General features: G+C 40.8%; 1 protein-coding gene across 4 annotated transcripts in view; it reads left to right on the plus strand.

The window, feature by feature from the left end:
* The window catches only part of GRB10 (growth factor receptor bound protein 10), a 190,278-nt gene that overhangs the window by 158,026 nt on the left and 5,588 nt on the right, over positions 1-26,664 (plus strand). For all 4 annotated transcript variants that reach the window (XM_081287896.1, XM_081287897.1, XM_081287895.1 and 1 more), the window contains 9 exons: positions 1,659-1,774; positions 2,803-2,871; positions 4,337-4,474; positions 5,806-5,916; positions 8,443-8,541; positions 19,042-19,119; positions 20,064-20,180; positions 21,052-21,118; positions 21,349-21,436. In XM_081287896.1, the coding sequence (XP_081144022.1) occupies positions 1,659-1,774; positions 2,803-2,871; positions 4,337-4,474; positions 5,806-5,916; positions 8,443-8,541; positions 19,042-19,119; positions 20,064-20,180; positions 21,052-21,118; positions 21,349-21,436 (883 nt within the window). The remainder of the gene's footprint in view (positions 1-1,658; positions 1,775-2,802; positions 2,872-4,336; positions 4,475-5,805; positions 5,917-8,442; positions 8,542-19,041; positions 19,120-20,063; positions 20,181-21,051; positions 21,119-21,348; positions 21,437-26,664) is intronic.

The raw sequence follows: 26,664 nt of genomic DNA on the forward strand, positions 1-26,664 counted from the left end.
AAACCAACCATCAGTAGGTTATTAGGTTGTTGGTTTGGGGGGTTTTTTTATGTGTGTGTTTCCTGTAACAACAGAAAGAAATTTTTCCCATGAATAAAAAAATTCTAATGGAAGTCATTGATTTGTTTTCTCCCCAGAACATCTATTTTAAAGGAACAACCTTGAGTCTGGCATTTTTTAAAAAACAAGCATCAGAGTTTTAGTCACATGCTCAAATTGTATGATTTTTCTCTTCTTTTCTGTCCTAGCAAAACATAAGGTCTGTGTTTTAGATTACATGTTGCTGGCAAAATTCCCTCCCAGACAGGGACAAGTGGGAAGTATCCCAGGTCTGCTGGTGGTGCCAGGTCTGGCCTTTCCTCAGAGGTTCTGTGAGCTTTTTGGCAACAACAGGGACAAAAATCCCTTTCCTTCATAAATTCTGGCTTTAAATACATTTCTGCTAGGAAGACTGCTCCTTGTAACATCAAAATCAAGGCCGAGGACATATCCGCCCCAAATTGGCTCCTAGTGCCAACAGTGACCCTGTTAGAGGAATACCCTTGGTAGCAGTTGTTCTCTACAGGCAGAAATTCTTCCAAATTCTGAGATGAGTTTCATTTGGAAATGCTTTTTCCCTAAACTTTGTTTGTTCCGTACAAGATGAGAGTCTATATTTTAGAGACTCAGTTCTGGCTACATGAAGGACAGAACTGCCCTCTGTCCATTGCATAGCACCTCACTCTGTACCACGTTGGTGCAAGTCCACACACTGACCCTAATCCAGATTTACTCATTATTGTTTATTGCATCATTTGATGTAATTATTTCCCCTGTTTCTACCACCCCAGCCTGATTACAGTTTTTGAGATCCATGGGAGGGGATGTAACCTCCATCAGATAGCAGAAAGGCAAAGCTTCTCTAAGCACGTATTCTTTGGTAGTAGGCCAAGTTCTTCATGCTTCACATTTAATCAAGTGTACAAGCAGTGGGGAAAATAACCTTTCCAGATGCTCTGAAGTATGTGCGTGCGTGCGCGTGCGCACGTGCACAATGAGTACTCTGTGTAGTGTTTTCTTCTTTGCTTCACATATAATCCAGTTGATGAGAATATTCCATGATGTGGTTAGTGCTGGCTTCAGCGTGAAAGATGAGTACATTGGTACATCCTGTCTGAGAGCAGCATCATGTGCCTGCTCCCATATTACATTCCCAGGGCGGTTTCAGGCAACCAGATTTTATGGAATCCAAAGGCTCCCCATGCCTTCCCACCTCTGTAGCCTCTCCTCTTATTTACCCCACACCTCATTGCACAGTGACTTCCCTACTTTCCTTTGTCTTTGAATATTTTCCCAGTTTCTGTTCTTCATAAGCATTGAAATTTCTTAATGTAAGGGCAAAATCATTTGACTTTCTCCTTAACATTTTATTGATGCCCAATGTAAAAGAAGTATATAAAAGTCCATATTGAACTGAATTCTGCATTCTATGTATTTTAAGACCTCTTAGGCATCGAGTAGTACATTAAAGAGAGATTTAAATTTAGTTTAGTTCCTGACCTCATCTTCGTTCACAACATTTAAAGAACAGGAAAGTCAGCCAGATTTTGTAATTTGTTGTAAAACTGCCTTGAAGATTTTGCCTCTCTTATCTCACACTTGATACTTTTACCCTGCAGAAAGGTTCCTGGAAGACCATGAGCTGGTGGTCCAGGTGGAAGGTACCATGGGAAGTGAGAGTAAATTCTTATTCAGGAAGAATTATGCGAAGTATGAGTTTTTTAAGAATCCAGTGGTGAGTCTTACCTCTTCAGATTTGGGGTTTGAAACTATTGAAATCTTAAAAGTTTATGCTTGGGTATTTAGTAATATCAGATTATAACATCATTGTGATCCGTGGGTCAGCATATGGGTGTGAGAATCTGAATTGCTGTTTCACAAAGGCTGCCCAAAACAATCTCTGGCACTTAACTAAAGACTCCTGTGACTGGCTAAAGGTAGCAGTTGCCTTCAAATAGTAACAATGGAAAGGGCATTAGTCTGGAAGTCAAAAGGGGGAGGAGAGACTGGGCTTGTTTAGTTATTTTAATATTGAAATTGGAACAAAATGATCAAAACTGAGCAGAAGAAATACTCTTGATTCTCTGAAAATAGCAAATATTATCTTGTGATTATATCCAGAAGAATGAGTAAAGCAATCAATGTGATTGATTGCTGTATTGATGTAGTCTCCTTGACTGATATTTCCTCTTCTGTTTTTTTTTTTGAGAGACACTTGTCCTGGGACATATCAGGAGCAAGAATCTCATAATGTCCATAGCACTTGCTCATAACTTGAGTCAGGGGGCAGAGCAGCATCAATTTGGGGAAAGATCTAGGTCCACTCTGGCATGGATAGTTTATCTGCCTTTTTTATTACATAGGAAGAAATCTGATAATTCTTTCTGGGTATAGCAGAAAAGGCTTTCTCACACAACTGTGCCCACCTTATACACTTCAGGAATTCTGTATTTCATGCCATGCTTCTCATCACTGAGTTATAACCCTGGTGTACCTCTTTGCCATGGGACATGCCGTGAGACATGTATTCTGTACTTAATATAGTATATTTTCCAAACTTGGATCCTTCCTGTGAGAAAACTAAATGCAGCCTTTTGAAGGAGGTGTCTCCACTGTGTGATAAGGGAATAAAAGGGGCTGTTTAAAGTACAGATGTGCACAGTCATACCGATAGGAACTTTTTAACATGGACAGACCTGTAAGTGTGCTTTCCCCAACTTTGAAACTAACCTTTAACATATTTGTTTTTCCTCATTTCCTCAGAACTTCTTCCCAGAACAGATGGTTACTTGGTGCCAGCAGTCCAACGGCAGTCAGACCCAGCTTTTGCAGGTACTGGACGAAAATAGAGTTTCTGCTGAAATACAGTTTCCAGATAAAAGTCCTCTTGTAACTGTTATGGCAGCTTGTAAAAACTTGAAGAGGCTGGGTCCTTAATCACATATTAACCTTGGCTCTTAGTGGAGTTTAGAGTAACCAGAAATAAATGTGTGCTTGGGAAATCTGTGTGTAGCCAGGCTCCTTCAAAGCGAAATAAGCATTTACACCCAGAATAAACTTGCTGTGACTTAAAAGCAATCTGAATGTTGCCATTGCGGAGCATGGGCCAGGAGGAGGATAAGAGGGAGAAGCTGTGGTCTTAACTGTGCATGGGTTCCCAGGACAGGCCACTGCCCGGCTGCTTGGAAATTTCTACAAAAATACTGAATCTTATTTCAGAGTGAAGAATGATAAGAAAACCACCAAGTCCTTTTTACTTTTATTTAAAAAAAAATTTGTGTGTGTGTGTTTGATTCTGGGGATATGGAACCCAGAGCCTTGTGAATGCTAGGCAAGCAGCGCTCTACCACTGAGCCACACCCTAGTCCCACAAAGTCCTTAGAAGTAACTTACTATACATTAAAATTAAGGAAACTTGTTTGAATTCTTCTTCTGCTTTCTAACGTGTATTCAAAAAAAAAAAAAAAAAAACCTGGTCTGTCCCCACTCCATTCCAGGGGATGGGGCCAGCAGGGCCTCTGGGCTGAGTGCCGACTCACATTCCTCTTGGGGAGTCGGGAATGTGAAAGGGAATGTAACTGCTGCCCCCCAGACGTGTGTCTGTGTGCAACGTGTCAAACGAGAGAACAAACCAACAGTATCCAGACCTGTGGGGAGGGACGTTGTCTGCTTCTCGTCCAGGGCTGAGGACTCACCAAGGCCACGCCCCGTCTTTTTTCTTCCCCATGAAAGAGAGTGTGTGTGTGTGAGTGTGTGTGTTCTAAGATTTTATGCATAAAGCTGCCTATATAAAAGCTGTTAACTGGGACAGTGAGCTGTCACCACGGCGTCCCAGGTACTTCATGGACAGATACCTTTTATGTAACTCCTTTTTGAAAGAACGCAGAGGTAAAAGTGGCAGCTTGGTTCTTATTCTCAATTCTCAGTGTTTCTAATCAGTTGCTGCTGGTACTTGTTCTTCTCCTAGTTCTGATAATCAGATTAGATACTATTTAGAAATCTCGAACAAAGAGCAGAATCCTTAAGTCTTTTGCCTTATAAGGAAATTATAACTTTATTCTTTTAACCAGTGTTAGATTAATTTGCTTGCCTGTGTTTCAGTGCTCATTATATTCTACACAATGCCAATTTAGATGGGATTTTAGAGTTTTGAAAGGAGCAAGACCTCAGTTTGACCAAAAAAAAAAAAAAAACCCCATTTTAATAATTCAGAAAATGTCAACTGCAACAATAACATTTCCATTTTAATTATTTTACGTTAGCATTATCTGATTTTTTAAAATTTGCTTTTCCTCAGACTTTTCTGAATGCCAGCAGCTGTCCTGAAATTCAAGGGTTTTTGCATGTGAAAGAGCTGGGAAGAAAATCTTGGAAAAAGCTATACGTGTGTTTGCGCAGATCAGGCCTTTATTGCTCTACAAAGGGAACTTCAAAGGTGAGTTTGAAAACCCCCCACCACAAGTACCAATTCTTCCCAGTTATCCCAGGATGATGTGACTAAGAATGAACCTGGGTTTCATTTTAAAATGGATTTTAACCTCTTCTATGCTTTGATAATAAGCTAATTGTGTAAGAATGACAGTTCTGTTGGGCTGCCTCAGAAGCTGGGTGATAATATAGATCTGGGATGGCCTGCTGCATCACTCCTGCACCCCTGGGCTACTCAATCCCAGCTCCCGATTATGGGTCGAAAGAAGACCCTTCTAACTACTTAAGTCACTACAAATATTGACTTGTTTTGTAATTTTAGAAGCTGGTATGCAAACTAGCCATAGGATGTTTGCAAGATTATTGCCACCTTAATGCCCATCTAACATATGTTGCTATGGACATTTTCTGTAGTCAGTTGTACTTTCTATGTGTGTGCACTTTGGGAAGAGGGGGTGAGAGATGGGAAACAGCTGCAGACCTCAAAACCAAGCAGGTGACGTTATAGACTTCCTATGGGCTCCTCCTGGAGGTCTCCTGTGGACGTTTTGCACATTTGTTCCTACTCTTTTCTTGGGAATGTCTTACAAACACTCTGCATTAGGAGCTGTGTCCAGCCAAACTTGGCTGAACATTTGCCTTTGAAGAGCTGCAGTCTCTTCTGCTCTTTCCAGGAGAGAGTGGGGAGATGGGGGGACCCCAGATGAAGGTACTGAGCAGCTATGGCTCTGGGAATTCAGTAGCTGCTAGATGATGTTCTATCTGGGGCGAAAGGGTATCTTCATTGAGTGGCTTTGATCGCCTGCAGGGCAGGGCAGGGCAACTCCTTGACGTCCCAGTTCTGATTTATGGCTTACTCATCATCCTCCTACGTGTTGAAGCCAGGAACAGTTTGTAGCATAGAGCAGGAAATAGGACTTGGCTGGAGAGTTCAGAAGGGCGGGCCAGGCTGTCAGTGTGAAAACTGAAGGCACCATGGGGACTCGAGTACACAGTATGTCATCGGTGGTATGGCCCTGAACATAGAATGTTCTCTTAACTTTGACCTTGAGGCTGCAGGCTTTCTCCTGGGTTTTACTTGAATCATGAGGCTGTGATTTGGCAGAAGCATTGAAACATTCCGATAGTCTTGTGTCTGAGTTTTTGAAAGGTGAGGTTTTTTTGAGTGAGGGCTGTGCAAGTTTGTTTCTCATTTAATATTTAATTCACCCCATGGTCAGAGTCCCTAAAATGCCAGGAGAGGAGTTTGTGTGAGCATGCACAGGCTGTCTTCTGCTTACAAAGGTGTGAGAACAATTGCTCTTTGCTGTGCTTGAGACCCGACCTCTGTTTTTGCAGGAGCCCAGACACCTGCAGCTGCTGGCTGACCTGGAGGAAAGCAACATCTTCTTCCTGATCGCTGGGAAGAAGCAGTACAGCGCTCCCACAGACCATGGGCTCTGCATTAAGGTATGGAGTACCACCATGAGGCTGTCCAAAGGCTAGGACTTGGAATTTTAATGACTAATTCCTCTCTTGCTCACCATGTGCTCGTTGCTTCTTAATAGAAATACAGTTTCATGTTTGCTTATGACATGTTGATTCTCAAGTAGCTCAGAGCTCAAGAGAAAGTGTTGTGGGTAATGCAGTTGGTGGGCTCAATGACTTAGGACCAGGTGTGACTGAGCTATGTCTGAGCCAAGTATTAGTAGTGGGAGAAGGACAGTCAATTGGGCAGGAGACCCCTGGCCTGTCACCTGTAACCTCCAGGTACTGAGTAAGCTAGCATATTTGGTCATGAGGATAATCAGATAGGAATGACTACAGCACTGCCCACCCTCTGTGTATATGAACGAGCGTGGGCAGACATATGCACAGAAATGCACATGCAGATGTGTATACATGGATGTGCACATATACATACACACTTGTGTGCATGTGGCCAACAATACATGTGTACTCCAGTGAATATGCTTATACATATATGCACACAAATACACATACACTCATATGCAAAGATGCACATGTACACACATATACCCACACACATGCCTGCAGGACCATGTTCTGCCCCCAGTGAGGTAATGGCAAGATTGACAATCATAATGGTACGTGATCTTTACTGAATATTTACTATGTATGAAATGTTCTACTAATGGTTTCATACCTATTATTTATTCCATGGATACTAATAGAGTAGGAAACCATCCAGTTTCATTGCCCATGTTAGGTAGCTAGTGAGTGGTTGTGCCTGGAACTCACCCCAGTGGGCTAAGTTCTGAGCCAGCGCTCAAGCTTCATTCTGATGGGAAAAGAGAACATTGGGATCCCTTCCTCAGACTGTATCACAACAGCAGTGCCTTCCTGAAATGCCATTAGCAGGTGCAGTAGTGCTCCCCTTATTCCTGATATTGTTTCTATTGATTCTGGTTACCTGGGGTCAACCAGGGTCTGAGTATATTGAATAGAAAATTCCAGAAATAATTTATAAGTTTTAAATGACACAACATTCTGAGTAGTATGTTGGTGTCTCACACTTTTCAGGCTCTGTCTTGCACAGGATACTGGCCCTTCATCCACCATATGCACATTGTACATACTACCTGCCCATTAGTCACTTAGCATTCTCTCTGTTATCAGATCTACTACTGCAGTACTTATAGTGCTTATTTTCAAATAACCCTTATTTCACTTTAAATAGTGGCTCCAAAGTTCAAGAGTGTTGCCAGTAATCCAGATATGCTGAAGGGAGGCCATCAGATGTTCCTTTTAAGGAAAAATATGAAAGTTCTGGACTTATTAAGGAAAGGAAAGAATTATATGCTAAGGTTCCCGAGAACTATAATCAGAACAAATCTAATACCCATTAAAATGTAAAGAGGGGAAAAGAAATCTGCTACTTCTGCCCTCCCACGCATACTGCCAAAGTTAAAGCCACTGTGGGTTGGTAAGTGCTCAGTTATAGAATTGAAGCTATCATGGATTCAGGTCCCCACTTGGGGTCTTGGAATGTATCCCAGAGATTAAGTGGAGACCACTATAGTATGAACCTACTTCAAACCAGATAGAAGCCCATGATGACCACAGGAGAGGCTCCTTGCCCTTCTTGCTGACCCACACCAGCTACATACTTTTCTCTGCTCCTATTTCTGTACTTACAGGGTGCCCTGAGTGCTGGGCAGTCATTCTCACCCCTGGATCCTCCATATTCCTGAAGTGAAAGGCAAAATCAGTGTCCACCCCGAGCACTGTTCTTTGAGTTGCAGCAGGGGATTCACGTGGAAGCCCAGATTTAGTTTACCCTGTGACAGGCTTTTCCCTCAGCTCATAGCCCTGCCTCTGCCAGGCAAACCTGTCATTCTTCTGGGTCCACGGGATATGTGACATGCCCCTACCTGCCTTGGGTGTTTTTTTTGTTTTTTTTTTCCATTTCAGTGCCCTTTCTGCATTGCCCTTCCTCTCTGGACTTCCACTGGGGGGTCCACATGAGGACCATTTTGGCTCTCCATAACCTCTGAGCCCCTTGGGGGGCCTCCCTGCTTCCCAGCTAATACACCCAGCCACCTTCTCAGTCTCCCTGGGAGAGTGACTTTGAAGACCTTTCCCTCTGTAACTCAGGAAAGAGGTTGTCCTCCCATAGATTCCAGTATCCCCTCAACAGAGGTGGACACATCTTCCTGTTTGTTCCATCGTTCTTCACATGCTCATTCCCTCGTGGTGATTTGTTTGGCTGTCTGACTGCTCTGCAGTTCCCAGCTAGGGAAGGGTATATGCTTCAGCTAAGGAATAAGTAGCTACAACCAGCCCTGGTCTAGTCTATGTTGTGTGAAAGAGGATTATATCTACCTGGAGGAGAGTGTGCATGTGCTATGCTCTCTGCATGGATGACCACAGCTGATTGCCTTGGGTTTGAGTGCTGTGCAGCTCTGCCTTGCCGTAAAGTGTGCTCCACACTTACCACACTGCACTGATTGGATTTCCTTTTTCCTCCTCTAGCCAAACAAAGTGAAAAATGAAGCTAAAGAGCTGAGACTGCTCTGTGCCGAGGATGAGCAAACCAGAATCTGCTGGATGACAGCATTCAGACTCCTCAAGGTACTTGATGACTTGCGGTGTGTGGTGCACTTACATCTTCTTGTGGAAAATGAGCAGTCCGACTTGGGGTCTATTCTGGCATGAAAATGCCTGTAACTTTTCCAGCATTCTATCACAGTATGTTATTATTTTCAGATGTAGTTATGCATCCTTCTAAATAAGATCTCAGAGGCTTCTAACAGAGGACTTAATATTAAGATTAGAACCCAGTTTTCTGACCTCAACACTGTTGACACTTTGCAGGGAATAATTCTTTGCCAGGGAAATTCTGTGCATTATAGGACATTTAGCAGCATTCCTATTTTTTGAGACCACCAAAATACTTCTAGACATTTCCACATGACTCCTGAGGGCCCAAGAGTAAGGAATTGCCCCTAACTGAGAAATACTAGGTCACAGGTAATAATAGATATATTATTCCATTCTTTTTGTTACTATTACAAAATACCTGAGGTAGGCTATCTTATAAAGATAACAGATTTATTTAGCTCTTATTTCTGAAGGTTCAAGGGTGTGGTACTTGCATCAGCTCAGCTCCCGTGAGAGGTCTTTTGGTTGTATTATTGTCATTGCGAAACATAATGACAGAAACACACATGGCAAGAAGAGATTGCATCTCCAAACAGGAAGACGGGGAACCTGGGGTGCCATACATCTTCTTTAAAGACATACTCCCAAGATCTTCTCACTAGGCCCCACCTCCGAAAGCACCACACTGGGAATAAGCCTGCAGCACAACTCTTTTCAGGACAAACCATATCCAAACCATAGCAATAGATGAGACAGGTCACTTATTTTCATGGCTGAGTAGACTCAACTTCCAAAAAGCCAGGGCCATGAGAAGAAGCATGACCCCAAACTGTATGGTTCACCATAGCTAATATCTCCTGACCAGTTCTAAAAGAATTTATTAAATAAAACCTTACATGAGACAGTGCCCTTGGTGACAATCATAGTAATTGTCAAAGTGATGTCCTATAGCTCTTTACTGAAATCACCTAGTAAAGCTACAAACAGAACGGTAAAAGCACATAACACATTGTTTCCTCAGTGTTTCTTTTCACACACACATGTATAATTAATTATGTCAGTAAAGGCCACTCAAGTTGCTCATCAGCTGACCAAGGTGAACTCGGCATCCAGGAGCTTCTGGAGGAGATAGTTGGCCAGCTGTGGCTGATGCATGCAGTCGTCCAGGGATTATTTTACAACAAATTCCATCCTTCACTAAACTGCGGTGGCTTTTCATTTGGTCCAGAGGCTGTGAGTAAAACAAACTGAGGAGATGGATAAGTGGAAGGAAGCTTAGCTTCAAACACTCCTAGAGGAGGCCCAGAAAATAAGCTCTAGGAGAGATTTCTGTGTTAGTCAGATTTTCATCACTATGACCAAAATACCTGATAAGGAAAACTTAGAGGAGGAAACGTTTATCTTGGGCTCATGGTTTCAGAGGCCTTAGGCCATGGTCAGTTGACTCCATTACTCTAGGCCTGAGGTGAGGCACAACATCATGGCAGAAGGGTGTAGTCTAGGAGTTGCTCAGCTCATGAAAGCTGGGAAGCAGAGAGAGAGAGAGAGAGAGAAAGAAGAAGGGGCCAGGTACAGGTAGAGTGCCCAAGACAATGCCCCCAGTGACATACTTCCTCTAGCAGGCCCGGCCTGTCTGCAGTTACTATCCAGTAGTCCATTCAACTTATTAGCCCATCAAATGGATTAATCCACTCATGATGCCACATCTTCCATAATTTAATCAGTGCATCTCTGAATGTGGCCCACATGAACTTTTGAGGGAACATTACAGATCCAAACCCTAATAGCTTCCTATGTCTGCCTCCCAGTACTTTAGTTTGTTTATTTTTTTTCCACTAACACACACACACACCACACACACACACACACACACAAATGTTAAAACAAAATTTTACTGATTCACAATAGAAAAGGAGACGGTATTATTATAAGATATTACAAATCATAGTTCGATTCTTTCTAAGCCAGGTTTAAGTCTGTCATCAATGGGGAACTGGTTAAATTTAAGTTACAGGATGTCAGTCATTGAGAGGAACACTTGGTAGCTGTTAAAAGAAAGGTTGGTCTCTGCTCTGTTGTGGAAGAACTATTAACAATCAAAATGAAAAGTGTAGGACAGTATGTATAGAATACACTACGTTGGTGTGAAGAAGAAAGGGAGTAAAAATTGAAGTGTGTGTTTGTATTTGCTGTCGTGCATGCATACGTATGAGACTGTGGGGGGAGAAGAGATTACAATCAGCTGGGCAGAGGGGCACAGAGGCCACAGTGGAAATTTGACATTTTTATATGTTTGTTTTACTCCACCAATGAATAGTTTATTTTTAAAAAGGCAAAAAAGGAAATGAAAAAGGAAAATGGTAGTATGCTTTATGAAACTATAAATTTTATTATACTAGGTAATACATAATAAAATCAGTTAGTAAGTTCTTAACCATTGTACCATGAGTAAAAACAAACAGGTGCCAAAGCATAGCTAGTCACAGGAAGTGAAGTGGCAGTATTGTCTCCGTATGTATTGTGTAGTGTCTCCGATGTATTGTGTAGTGTTAATGTTAATATAACATCATTAACATTTGTTGAGCATTTACCATGGGCCAAGTGCTCTTCAGTCCTCTACATCCATTACCTTATCTCCTCCTCACAGTAGCTTTATGACATACATATCATTATCCCATTGTACAGATGACAACTCGAAGTCCCGAGGTATAGCCACTGGATGGATGGGGCAGAGCCAGGATAAGAGTTCAGTGCTCGGGCTCCTGAATCCCTTTCCTTACTACCATGATTTCTTCCTTTTCTTCTTTAAGAGACCCTGGGAAGCTGCAGATCTAATTCTACATGTAGTCCTGGTGTCCCAGCCATTTCAGGGATATTAATTTAATCCAGAGACCCCGATTCCAGAGGCATTCAGGATAAAAAACTACCATTTTTAAGGAGGCTGGGAACTTAGACTTTGCATAAACATGGTAGTGACAGCCATGAGGGCCAATTTCCAGTGCTGTGAGAGTCACTGTCCTAACTAGTTACACTCCAGGGTCTACTATCCTCTTGAGCAGGCTTCAAGATGTCAAAAACTATGTCTTTTCTTAGGACATTCTGAAATGTCTCCTCCCTCCTGGCCCCCTGTCAAATGGTCTTAATCAAAGAAGAGAAAAGCATAATTAAGAGTTGAGATTCTAGGGGAGATGACTCCTTCTCTTTGCATCCCCATGTTGCCCGTAGAACAAGGTGTTTTATGCTCCAGGAATGTTTGCTATATGAAGCCAGGGGAGAAACCTGCTAAAATGCCTTCTGCATCTTGTACCCGGTATTTGCACAGGGTGGCTTCTAAGACAGTGTGTTGAACTAGTCCATGCTCATGAGCCTTCTCATTGGGGTGGGTCATGGCTGCACAGCGAGCTACAGAGAGCAGGACCAGGCAGGATCCACAAACCGTCCCTCCTGGGCTAGTACTGTGTTCAGTCAGGAATCAGGTTAGCATTTTGACTGACTCACCTCCAAAAGTCTGAGGGCAAGGACTTCTGAGAGCGCAGAACACAGCAGAGCTCAGAAAATTATAATGGAGTCAAAGCAGGAACCAGCCTACCCATGCACCTCTGACTCTTCCTCATTTGATGTAGTATCTCCCTCTTGGATGCTGGATATCATGGACAGAGCCAGAATCTACCTGAGATGGGTGCAGCAGGTCACCAGACAGGGAGCTTAGACTGGCGACTCTGTAAGAACCCCTTTTGGGCCTCCACAGTGTGACACCAGCATAGACTAAAGTAACATTGGGTTGAGTCTTTTTTATGGTGGATATGCAGGTCTTCTCTGTAGTAAGTGATGAGAGGTCCCTGTTGGCTTCAGCCCCTCAAACACACTTGTCCCCTAAAAGTGCATCAGATGTTTTCTGTCCTTACCTGGAGAAGTAGATGACATGAGGGGGATTATTTCTTTGGGAACAACTGTTAAAATGTAGACCCTGGAGTCTTGAATCATAAAGAATTAACTTCCTACTCTGCCTAATTATATCCAGGTATCCTTTCTGGTTTAGTGGATAATAATCAATGCCAGGAATATAGAAATAGCAGTTTTATTATTTAGAAATCCTTTATGGAAGGAAAACCTTACTAATTTAAATTAACCCTAAGACCTTCATACATCTGTAGGTGCTTGCACAGAGACACTTTTCTTTAAACAAACAAGTCTTATATCTTGTGTATACCTAGGAAAAGCCTAACAGGGCTCCACTCAGCTTTGCAGGAAGATGCTATTGGAACACAGAGCAGCAGAGAATAATCAGGTTCCTCATTTCTTCATAGTACATTGTTAAGTAATTTCTTGGATATAGTAGGGTCTGTGCAGGGAGTGTTAAAACTTAATAACAGTTATCTGTTACCTCCTCCCTTTGTCTTCTAAAGTTTCTTAAACTGCTATAGAAATTCATCCCCTAAAGGGAGGTCTCGCTTCATCAATCCAAGAATCTATAATTGTGGTTGCTTTGGTTTTAAATGAGCTGACACTAGAAAGGCAATTAAATTAGATGTTCAGCAGAAAGGCAGACTGCTGAGAAACCGGGCACATTGTCTTGCACTAATGCTGTTAAAATACAGCAATGTGTGTCTGGAACAAAGAGAAAATTCATGGCAACCATGGGAAGCAGCATGCTAAATGCAGAGAACAGAGTCATCCCAGCATAGTGAAAAAGTTGTGCAGAACAAAAGTAAACCATCCACATACTGAGTAACTTTGTTGAGTGCTTACTCTATGCCAAGTCCAAGGCCAGGAGTTTGACATACTTCATTTTGCTTAATCCAGTGGGGGAGGGCTCCGGTCTCAGTACAGATGAATTTTGATGAAGTTGAGGGTCCTGTGATGGCTGAGGATCCCCGAGATGGGAGCATCTTCAGAGTTATAGTAAGACTTGCATAGCTCAGGGTGTCCTCAGCCCCTCCCCTTTCGATGATACCTACCTGCTGCACACTCACACCAAAGTCACAGACTATTTGGATGCCAGGATTTTGACCTGTGGTTCCCAAAAACCAGTCCTCATCTCTGTACTCCGTGATGCAGCAAAATAGACAAGATCCAATGTAAAAAGCTATACATGAGCCTAACTGTGCTCATGGTAAAGAACTTAACTCCTTGAGTCTGAGATTATGTATACCTCACTTAGTTGATGTCCTTTATTTTATAAAATTTTGATATCAAGTAATGGGTCTGGGTTAATTTTTATGTGCATATTAATTGTCTTACTTGATAAATTTAATTGCTAAACTTAAGGCAACGGTGGCTTTTTTTTTCCCTTCCCCAAATTTTTATTTCTTTTTTAAATCTAAAAGTGTGAGAATCCTTGGTTTACAAGAAGATCTTCTTCCCTGTACGAGGATCTTTCAAATCTAATGGGTCTCAAAGTTTTTTGTAGCAGGATTTGTCCCCATTTCAAGGCAAAAATCTCTTAAAATTCTTCAAAATGCAGGATAGATAAAAAGGTTGATCAAATGATATGATATTTCAGATTATTCCCAATTATCAAACATTCCTCAGTGTCATTGGCTTATAGTTAGCTCCTGCCGCTGCCCTGCTTGAATCTTGGCAGGTAGAGAGCGGCTGCCATCTTGAACATTGCCCACATCCAATATGGCAAAAGGAAGTGACAAAAGTCCAGGAAGATTTTGCATCCCCAGTTAACTACTTGACTGTAAATGATATGTCACTTTATGTACTGTTGGTGGTCTGAGCTAGGCACATGGATCCATGGAACTGCAGGGACCCAGGAAACCCAAGCCCACTTGGACATAATGGATTTCCTGTCTATTCATATCCATCTTAATGAGTATATGTCTCCTGCACAGATAAATCTCCCTCATGTTAGTGCTCTTAAATTCATTTTATATCCCTAGAGTTTACTGTCATTTCATGAATCATTCTTTGACCATGACTTTGTTTTATCTTTTCATAAAGAAAAAAACTTACGTATGGCCTTAGTTAAGAACAGAAAGGTCACATGTATAATAAATTTTAAGGTAATGGAATTTTTTTCATTTTATGTAAGTGTGGCATCCTGTGATTCTTCAGTGTTTATGATAAGAATTAGAAGTAGGAATTAAAGGGAAGCTATTAGTATACAATAGATACAAAGTAAAATAGACTCCTTTCATTAGATCTCAAAACTCAACCCCATTTGTAATTTTAAACTCTTAGGAATTTGTTTATGTCATTTATATTTTTAACATTACTTATTTTGCTAACATACTGTATGGGGAGAATGTATTTTACCATGGCAAGATATTGACTGTGTTAAACCAAGTGTTGCCACTATCCTTATTGCAGAAACATTTCTATAATTGCTTTACAGACACATGCAAAATAGCCACTGTTGCCTTTCTTCTTTATTGAATCTAAACATTCAATTAAATGAGAATAAGAAATAAGAAATCTGTATTGCAAAAGGAGGAGAAACATTTCTGGAGTCATACTGTCTCTGAAACAGTTTTAAGAAAAAAAAAAAACATTAATTGGATTATACACATATTTAAAATCCAGTCAACTTAAATAAAAAAAGAAAGTAGAAGAAGGTAACTTTATGATATAGCTGATATATAATAAGTTAATATCTAAACAATATTAAGATTACATATAAATAAATTACTACCATCTAGGCCTTCATATTTCTAAATTGAAACAACATAAATTAATAGTCTTAGGATGCAGATAATAAATGAAAAACACTCAAATTTCTTAGTAATTGAAAACAAATGTAGATATAATCAAATAAAGTATCATTTTATGCCAACTTAGAGACAATATTAAACAATTTATGGATAAAAGATGAAATATGGAAGAAAATTAGAGTGTATGTCAACTGAATAATCATAAATATAACTAAATCGCAACTATAAAACTTTAGAGGCAAATTTTTTGTCTTAAGTAAATAAATAAATATATTCGTAAAATAAGGCTTAAAACCAATGATCTAAGTATCTCGTTCAAGACATTCTATAAGGGCAATCAAATTAATTAGACTGTCATTGGTCTGAGCTAGGCACATGGATCCATGGAATTGCAGGGACCCAGGAAACCCAAGCCCACTTGGACATGATGGATTTCCTGTCTATTCATATCCATCTTAATGAGTATATGTCTCCTGCACAGATAAATCCCCCTCATGTTAGTGCATCTTAAATTCATTTTATATAAACCCAGAATTCATATTTATTACCTCTCATCTGAAATATGAGAACAAAAGCATTTTGGCTTTTGAACTTTGTTTCAGATTTTGTAGGATTTGCATATGCATAATGGGATATCTTGAAGATAAGATCCAAGTCTGAACACAGAACTCTTACATGTTTTACATACTCTTGTACACATAGCCTAAAGTTAATTTTATACAATAATTTTAGTACACCTGTGTTTTAACTATAACTCATCATCACATGAAGCTAGGTGTGGAATTTTTCACTTGGGGCAAGACATTAGTACTCAAAAAATTTCAGGATTTAAAGCATTGTGGATTTCAGATTTTCGGATTAGGGATGTTCAGCCTGTGTGAGTGTTTGTGTGTGTGCATGCATGTGCACAGTGCTCTTGGAACCAGCCTCAATTTCATTAATTTGTTAGGACTCAGAATTCAGCAAAGCTCTTACATTCATAGTATTACGTTGAGCAGATGCAAGTCAAAATTGGCAATGGGAAAATGTGTGTGGGAAGGACCCAAGAGAGTTCCAGGTAGGAGGTTCCAGTTGCCCTCTCTTAGAGAAGTCATGTGCACAGTACTTGCTTCTTCTGACAAAGATGTGTGCAAACACACAAAGATTTGCCAACCAGAGAAGCTTACCCAAGCCTTGGTGTAATAGCCATATATATGTGGCTGACCTCCTATGTGTCTGACCTTAGTCTGCAGCCCTTCCAAAAATCAAGTTAATATGTGTGGTCCAAAGTTCCAGCATAAATCACATTGTTATTTACTATATGGCCTAACCAAGTACCCCAGTTAAACCCAGTCATTTCTTTCAGGCAGGACATTCCAAAGACTTAGAGATCACCTTCCAGGAGTGGGGTTGGACAGGGGACTTTTCCTTGTGCAAGGTTACCATCGCATTACTTCTCTCTGTCTCTTTCTCTATCCATTTACACACACACACAGTTGGCATTCTATATCTAGTTTCTGCATCTTTGTATTCAACCAACTGCAGATCAGAACTGTTCTTTTAAAAAAAAATTGGGGGGTGAGTGTTTATTACTGAACATATATAGATAGATACATTTCTTGTGATTATTGCCTAAATAATGCAGGACGACTTTTTACATAGAATTTGCATATTAGATACTTCAGATAATCTAAAAATGATCTAAAGTGAGTAGGTTATATGCAAATACTACACCATGTTCTGTAGGTGACTTTTGCATCCATGGATTTTGGTATTTGCAGGGGATCTTGAAACCAAACCCCAGGGGATACTGAGGGATGACTGCATATATGTACATGAAAATATGTGAATAAGTTGAAGTGTGTCTGTTATTAGTGCCCAAATGTTTAGGATATTTATGTCTTCCTGGTAAATCAATTCTTTGTCATTATGAAATACACTTCATTTTCCCTCGTAATGCTCCATGCCTTAATGTTTAATTTGTCTAATATTAATATAGCTTTGTTTTGATTAGTGTTTGCATAGTTTGTTTTAACCATATTTTTTCAACATTCTGGGTCCTTATGTTCAAGGAATATCACTGATAAGCACCACATCTTATTCTTTACTGAATAATCTTCATCTTTTAACTGGAACATTTATTTTAATTTAATTGTATCATTTAATGTGATTATTAGTATTTGTATTTGAACCTACCATTGGCTAGTTGTTTTCAAGTTGTCCCTCCTCTCTTTTTTCTCTTGTTTGGATTTGTCAAGTAATTTTATTTATATTTTTTCCTCTGTTAACTTATCTCTTAGATATTCATTTATTGTTTTCTAGTGGTTAACCTGGACATCACAACATGCATCTTTAACTTATTATATTTTTTATATTTATAATTTAGTCCTTTTTTCAACTTTCAGGTTAGCCTAAGGACTTATCCATTTTCCCCATTGCTCATTTTGAAATGTTTTCATTATGAATATTAATTCTGTATATATTTAAAATACCTTAAGAAATTTTGCTGTTTTGTTTAATATACTCAATTTTTATTTTATTCACTTCCATATCTGTGCTCTAATTTTTCTTGAATTTGCATTCTTTTTATGGGACTAGAAGAACTCAGCCTAGCAATTTTTTAAATATGGGCCTTAGAAATTTTTTCAATTTTTGTTTCACCTACGTTATTGAAGGAACTTTTTCTTGGTTGTGCCAGTTATTTTCTTCTACAATTGCTCCCATTCCATTGTCTTCTGGATCTCATCATTTGTACAAAACTATCAGCCGTCTGTCTTCTAGTGCTTCTGTGAAAATAATGAATGTTTTTCTCTAGTTGCTTTTTACATTTTCTTTCTTTCTTTTTTTTTTTTAATAGCAGTCTTCCCATGATGTGTCTGGGTGTTAATTTATTTATCTTACTCTTTGAATCTGTTGCTTGATGTCTTTTTGTTGATTTTGGAAAATTCATGATGACTGTCACTTTGGGTTGTTTCTTCTAACCTGTTCTCACTCTTCTCCTCTCATGGGAATGCAATTATACCTATGTTAGACTGTTTTGTCATGTTCTAAATGTTTTTATTTTAGAAATGAGTACATACTGTAGGACCTAGAGCTGGATCGGAGCTTACGTCCCCTGAAGGAATGTCAAGAGGAAGATGCACTCTGCTTGATAACTTTGTTTCCTCTTCCTGATTCTTTTATCTTCCAAGTGGGTGGTGTGAGCCAGTAATTTGGGAGTGTTGGTTGGGATGTTGGATGTGTGTAAGACTTTTCAATGCCCTGGGTACTTATTACCAAGAAAAATAAAGCACAAACTGCTGAGCCGGTTAAGCAGTAAGCCTGGTAGTCAGGGGAATCATTAGCTTTGGTATATTCAAATTCTAAATCATTGATTTCCTGAGACCTTGGGTTATTTGCTTCATTCCTCTGTGCTTCAGTTCCATAATCTGTAAAATGGGGAAAGTTATTGTACATAGCTCACAAAATGGAGATGGTTAAATGAAAATAATACAACAGCCATTTAAGACAGTACTTGGCCCATAGTAGCACTCAGTGAGGTTAATTCTTCTTGATCCTATTATTATAATTGCATTTGTCACTGTCTTGTATATTCCCCTTCCAACATTCCAAAACCAGTCAGTGCTCATCTCCTGCAGTGTAATAGCAGAACTGAGACAGAACTGAGAGAAGTGCGCCATCTTGAATGTGCTTCGGCTTGTGGGGGCTGTTTAACAATATTTTTCATTGTTCTGTACTCAACATTGCCCTTCCCAGCCTTGGCATTTTCCATGTGCTGGGACCCTGGGGCTCCTACTACCCTCCTGGTGCTGACTCTTATCTTTCTCTTCAGTATGGAATGCTCCTCTATCAGAACTACCGCATCCCTCAACAGAGAAAAGCCTTGCTGTCTCCCTTTGCTACACCAGTGGTAAGTACAGTGCTGGCCTTTCCTAGCTCAGAAGCCTTTTCTGCTGCTGTGTCTCCGTGTGTTGTAGACAACATTTCACAAGAACTGGTAAGGGAAGCTCCAGAAAGAGTGAACACATTCCAAGGAAACCAGTATGTCTCATGCATTCCATTTTCCAGAACACGAATCTTGTACTTCAATATCATGCTTCAGGGAAGAAATTTCTCTATCATCCTTCTCCCATCCTTACATCTTAACTCAAGGTTGTTAGGTAAATAACTTCATGTGCTAAAAATACCAACAGCAACTTCCAGCTCTACAGGAGCATCCTCTTCTGTCTAGGATTTTGTTCCTTCACGCCATGGGACCCATAGGTGCTGTTGGCCATTATGGTGAGATCATTCCTTGGTTAGAAGTGAGACATTATTATTACTCCTTTTGTGTCTTCAGTGTGTGATTTGCTTCCCAGAGACACAGAAACATGTCGTGGCTTCAAAATATGATCTTAAAGATCCTTCTTTGTCTGTTCTTTTGAGATGGCAGATGACTCCATAGAGAGTCCAGTATTACTTGTCCTGAGCTAACACACCTGAGGATGTCATCTACAGTTGAGGACTAGGCTCACCCTGTGTTTTCATGTCTTTGATGTGTTTTAGCACAGGTTAGGAAACCAGTAAAGGGCAGTGCAGTCCATAACCTACTGGTGTCAGGAGACCTTGCCAGCAGCCTGTGAATACTATGAGAAAATAGGATCATTTTTTATTCTTAAGAAAAATCAAAGCCATTTTTAGCCCAAGGTGCCTCTGAATTTTCAACCTGGATCTGTGGATCTTTATCCTGAATCAGGGGTTCAGAAGTGGAGATAGGGCACCCTTTCCTGGCTATCTTTATGATCATTTCATGCCAAAATTTCCCTCTGTACTGATTTCCTTGCTTCTTACAAATTTGTGGCTTTTTCTTTCCAGCGCAGTGTCTCTGAGAACTCCCTCGTGGCAATGGATTTTTCTGGGCAAACAGGAAGAGTGATAGAGAATCCGGCTGAAGCCCAGAGCGCTGCCCTGGAAGAGGGCCATGCCTGGCGGGTAAGACCATGGCCCCAGTCCAGCAAGAAGAGGCTCCCTTGTGGGTGGTAGCCCCCCCCACCCCCCCGCATTTGCTGTTCTTCCAAAAGAATGGCTCTGTGGTGTTGGCAAGGGAGGGGATGCTTGTAAGGAACTGCGGGAAGCAGTTGACCCCTCTGAGTCCTCCACGCGTCCAGCACCCAGCCAGCCCCCACTGCCTCCCTATGGATGGGATCCCATGGAAGGGGCAGAGAAGAACAGAACCTTCTACCTCTTTGGTTCATGGGCAGAACTATTATTGTTGATGAATTTTTAGCAACTGTCTGTGTAGGGCACAGAGCCTGTCCTGAATGAGGCCATTGGGCATACGGGGGGTGGGGGGGCTGTACCCAAACAGTTCCTTCATCTTTGAGGCTCAAGTTCTAAATCTCCAGATGGGAAGAATATCACCCATCTTTCAGCTGAGTCTTTAAAGATCATGTGTAAAATATAAATCCAGGACCCTGGCTTAGAAAGCATTCCCAGTACTTTGAGAAAAGGAGAAAGTTCCCAAATATGGGAATTCTCAAGACCCATGTTTTGAGAACTGCCTGAGTTTACCCAAGCTTATGCTTTTCTGCTAAGATTTTTTAGGATTTCTATCATACATCTTCTATATGAGAAGCAAGTGTCTCTGTTTCAATACCGGGATGGTTGGAAATGCACCATTATGCTTTTGGTTTGTTTTTAACCACCACTGTGATCCATGTGTTCTTCATCCTTGGTGATCAGACAGGGTCTTCACATGATGCCTGGCATCCTGGTCAGCTACCCGCTCTGAGGTGGGAAGTCAGGTGACTTGTTGTGCATGGGTCTGTTTTCTTCAGTGCTAATATGGGCATTTCTTTTGCAGAAGAGAAGCATGAGGATGAATATCCTGGGAAGCCAAAGTCCCCTTCATCCTTCTACCCTGAGTACAGGTAAGCATGACAAGTTGCCTAATGTTGTTGTATAAAAAGAAAATTAAACAGGCCTCACCCTCCACACCCCCGCCCACCCATACCCTCCACTCCCCGAACTTTACATTGTTGCCCAGGCCTGGAATGCACCACAGAGGTACAGCTGTGGGAGTCAGGGCTCTGGGTTATGTTCTCAGGGAAGCCACTGTGCAGAGATGTCACCTTCCTCACCTCCTCTCTTACCCCCACAGTGATTCACAGGACTCAGCATTGGTTTCATGGCAGAATCACCAGAGAGGAATCACACAGGATCATTAAGCAGCAAGGCCTCGTGGATGGGTAAGGGACCTCCACTGATAAGAGCTGTCATCTGTTGAGCTCTCATTTTGCTGGGCGTATATTCTGTTTCTCAAACATCTTTGTAAGATAGGCAGTAGTTTTATTCTCATTTTAAAGAGGAGAAATCTAGGCTCAGAGATTGTAGGAGTTGTGCAGGGCTGGCCCAATTAGTGAGGGGCAGAGGGGATTCTAACCCATATCTGTCCAGATTGTATCTAGAATTTTCCTCTACTTTTTAGATGAATTTTGAGTAGGAGAAGAATGCAAAGGTAGTTATTTTTACTTTCTTGGTAAGTGGACAAATAGAAAAAAAATGTTTTTGCCTGTACATTTGATTTATACACATTCTTGTTACTTTTACCTTAGCATGCAACATAGAAGGAGAGAGAACTGTACTCACCAGTGACAAAATAGATATGCCCCAGAGGCACACCCACAGGGACACTCTATGTGCCTATAGTTATCACCCAGTTAATCTCTATCAGGGGATTAATGCACTAATCAGGTTAAAACTCTCCTAACCCAGTCATTTTGCCTCTAAACTTTCTTGCATTGTCTCACACCTGAACTTTAGGGGATATCTCATATCTGAACTATAACACATATTTTTCTTTCTCTGTCCTGAGGATTGTCCCATGGCAGCACATAGAAACCTTCCTCATTTCTATTCTATTCTCAGGTTCTCTTTTATGTACATAGAACATGATTTTTTTTTTTCCAGCCAGTCCCCTATGTTGTGACAAACAGTGTTGTGTCATTTCATAATTTAGTGCTGTGTCATTTCATAATTTTACTGGTGTCTCTTTGCTGGTGAGTTGTTCAAAGGGGGATTTTTAGGTGGAAAGCTTACATAATATTGTGAAGTAGCTCTCAGTTCTCCTCCGCAGGGTTTGTGTCACATGGTCATACCAGCAGAAGCATATGAGTGACTGTTTTCCCATAGCCTCCTCCATCAGAGAGAAAAGCTGTAATTTGCACTTCGCTCATAAAGCAGACTGAGCCTCTTTCTTTGTGCTTAAAAGCTGTTTGGATTTCTTACTCTTTTTGTAGTTCTGAGCTGCTTATACTTTTTATCCATTTTTCTAATCTATATTTTTTAATTACAGATACTTTTTTATTTTTTTTGTACTCTGAAATCATAGAGGAGTTCATTTATGTTATTTTCTAGTACTGGTATTGTTCCTCATTTATTGGTTTTTTGTTTCTTATTATTATTACATATGTTAGATATTATTATATTATCATTACCATTTTCATCATCATTATTATTTAGATTCCAGATAGATTTGGAGTTTATTTATATTTAGGTATTATATAAAGAAGAGGTCTCATTTTGTTTCCCAGGTAGCTATATAATTGTTCCAAAGCTAATTACTATAGGCAATTAATAATTGATAATCACCTGTGTCATGGAGTATCTCTTTTAAACCATTATAAATAACTCCTTTCTTATAAAAAAGTACGCTTCTCCTCTAAAGTTACTGGCATACTTGAGAAAAAAAGCCTAACATTTGAAATTTCTGTGACATTTTAAAATTTAGGGATAGATGTGTATTTTCTTATGCCCATTTGTAACTGTGACCCCCCTTCAACTGTTGGCCTCTTGAATGTTCTAGGCATGTCCCAATTAACCACAGTGTCTGTGGGGTTCATTAAGGAGGCTGAACCAGTTCACGGGCCAGGTGACATCACACTGTTTGTGTAGTGAAGGCTACACAGGAGGCTCATTGTGATGCTATATAGGGGCAAGAAGCATGTGTCCACTGGCCTAACAGACGTGCAGATAATGGCTAGTCCAGCTCTGACACAGGGACAGCTCGTGGGCTAGTTTCAAGGTTTAGGGAAGAAATGTGCTTCAGACAACCCATCTCTAATCTTTACTGATCCCTGCAGAGTTAATGAAGGCAAGTCAATTTAGAATGTCAAACAATGAAAAGGAAATAACTCTGAAAGACAGGGCAAGAACAGCTAAGGCAATAGAGGGGTATTTCCTGAGGCTTGAACCTGAAGTGATATGTGGAGTTAGAGAGCAGGGCCAGAAAGAAAGAGACATCAAAGCCTTATAAGGACCCCAGAAATATTCTTGATATTTCTGGGGTCATATATGTGACCGAGCATGCCTATGTGTGTGAGTATAAACTCTGGTGTCCACTAGTCCTGCACAGAGCTCACTGCCAGGTTCCTTCAGAATCATCAGGAGAAGAATCTTTCCAAGGACATATCTAGCTCTCTCCACTCCTCTGCCAGCCCCCTTAGGATATAAGGACACCTCCCTCTCTCCTACCCCCACATTCCAGCCTAGCCCTGCTGGGCTCTTGACATGAACATCAGTCCCCATGCTGCCTGTCATGCTGCCTTTCTGTCTGCCCTCCATGTTCTCGGACTTGTTGGAAGGAGGTTTCTTCGGTGAGACTTGAGTTCTTTAAAGCTTTCCCTTCCCCCAAAGGAAAACAATTCCTTGTACAGAGGAATCCTTTCCCGCTGGACCAGGGACTCCACCAGCATTGGCTTAGTGACCTTGAGGTGGTTGCTTGATTTCTCTGAGCCCCACACCCCTCTTCACAAAATGAGGATGACAGGGTCGTTTTGAGGACTAAATGGATTAATACAGCTATATAATACTTGAGGCAAAAGTCCCTTATAATTGTGAGCTGGAATGTTACCTGGTCACCATCATCACCTAGCCCAAAAGATTCACAATTCTTTCAGGGAGTGAGTAAGCCATCACTGTCCTCCATTCTTCATACCCTGGTTCTTGTTGCTCTCCTTCCTGGGTCCTGTTCAGGACTTCCTTACCTCGGTAGCAATGTCTAGACATGCTTGGCTTCTCCCTGCCTCTTCCTTGTGATGGTCACTCTTTGGCATCACTGGATCCCCACGGTGTGCTGCTTGCAATAACTTGATACGTCAAGCCACTGTGAAGGATCTTCTCCCCAGTCCTGCGGGAGAGGTTTTATTGCAGACAAAGAAAGTAACACCGAGAAGGCATGTGACCCAAGATTGTGAAGCTAGGAAGTGGCAAATCCAGGATCCTTGCTAACTTGACAGCCTCCTCCATATTACTGATGATCTCAGGTGGACAACCTTCAGACAGTGCCTGTATAAATCCAAGTGTTTGGGTAGACCCTGCACACCCCACCCCAAACTGAGGGACAGAGAACTTATGTCTGCCGCCTGCTCCTCTCAGGGGTGATCAGAATGAACAGGCATAGGTTGTATGTATGTGTTTGTCTGTAGTTTTCTTTCTGTGGAAGGAAACAGGAAGTCATGTAACAGAGAAAGGGGCAGCCCTGTCTTTTCCTCAGATTAGATCAAGCTCCTGAGATTCTACCCTGTAACCATATTTTATTGGTATGATATGACTCTGGGAAAAGAAGGGGGATCCTCCAGGAGAGGACCCAGAGCTTCCTGTTCTCTCTCCTCCTGTGGAGTATGTTCTGTAGCTGGGGAACGGGACCCGTGGTTCTTAGCATTGTCTGTTCCAGCCTGACTGGGCCAAACGGTAGAATTCAGATCTGGGTGGCGATTCTCAAAGGATATTCTGAAGAGTACAAGTTGCTGCAAAAAGGGATTGGGTAGTTAGGTAAGACTGGGATACTCTTTGTGATAGAGCCCTTAGAGAGTTATGATGGATGTTTGCATTTTAAAGGCTATGAGAAGTGCTATAGAAAAAAATAATCTGTTTTGTCTTTCAGATAGGGATTTTCCAGTCCTATTTAGCTGATTTTCCATCTTTAACATTTACAATCTAGAAACTGAAGATTTAGCTGATTAGATTCAGTAATTCTATGCTTCTTTATGCTATTCCCTGTGTTATTTTATTTTGAAATAATTTCAAGGTTGTAGAAAAGTCACAAAAATAATGCAGTGATCTGGTACATACTTCACCCAGATGTCCCATTTGCCAACTTAGTGTCACATTAGCTTTATCATTCTTTTCCTGTAATATTTTCCCCCAAACCATTTGAGAGTAAATTGCAGCTTGATGCCCCCGAGTCCTAATTATTTCAGTGTGAAATTTCTAAAAACAAGTACTTTTCTTACGTAACCACAGTGCCATTATAAAATCAGGAAATGAGCTTCTTCGTTAAAGTTGTATTATCTACTCCAGACACTGATTCAAATTTTACTCCTACTCCTGATTGTATCCTTCGTAACAAAAGGGAGGAAAAATATCATAATCCTGTATATTCTCATTTCCTAGAACAGGTGTTTATAATCTTGACCTTGTAGAAGCCTAAGTAGAAGCCAGTTCTTAGTATTGTTTTCCACTAGACCGTGTACCAGGGACTAAAATGGGGATATGCATTTTGGGTAGAAACATCCGAAGTGCATGATGTGATATCACCTTCAACACATCCTATCAGGAAGCACTTGAGATCTGTTTGCCTCATTCCTGGTGGCAGTAATTTGAACAATTGATGAAGAAGGTCTTAAACCTGGTTCTGTACTATTTTCCCTTTTCTGTAATGCTTTCTATTTTATTAAAAAATAAACATTAGGGGCTGGGGATGTGGCTCAAGCGGTAGCGCGCTCGCCTGGCATGCGTGCGGCCCGGGTTCGATCCTCAGCACCACATACCAACAAAGATGTTGTGTCTGCCAAGAACTAAAAAATAAATATTAAAAATTCTCTCTCTCCCCTCTCCTCTCTCACTCTCTCTTTAAAATAAATAAATAAATAAACAAACAAACAAACATTAGGAGTAAGACACTTTGAGATTATGAAAATATTCTGTTTCTCATCAAACTTTCATCTGCTGGTTTTAGGGTCCATTGAAGGTGGTCTTAATCAATTGTTACTTGGGTAGTTGCCAAACGGTAGTTCTTCCATCCGTCACTCCTTGATATTCTCTTCTAAGGACAAACTTTTCTTTCACCCCTGCTAATTTATTTGCACATTTGTTTCTAATACCTATGGATTTGTGGATTCCTGATATATTTTATAGGTTATAATCCAATGCTTCTGTGTTTTATTTTGATGCCCAAATTTAGTCAACCTGCCCCTGGTGTCATTTTGACATGTCCCCACCATTCTTTGTGCACTTTCTGACTTTCCAGCACAAGATGTTCCAGCTTCAGCTTACAGTTTCCCAGCCTTCTCCCTGGAGTCAGTCACATTCCTAAGAATTCCTGGTTCCTTTCAATGTAGAATGACATTACAAAAGTACCCGGTGGGTGCTATGGCTGATGTTGCCACTCAAGGCCACTTGAATGCCAAAGCACTAA

The sequence above is a fragment of the Spermophilus citellus genome (assembly GCF_964194105.1).
Source record: "Spermophilus citellus genome assembly, chromosome: 3".
In the NCBI taxonomy this organism is placed as follows: domain Eukaryota; kingdom Metazoa; phylum Chordata; class Mammalia; order Rodentia; family Sciuridae; genus Spermophilus; species Spermophilus citellus.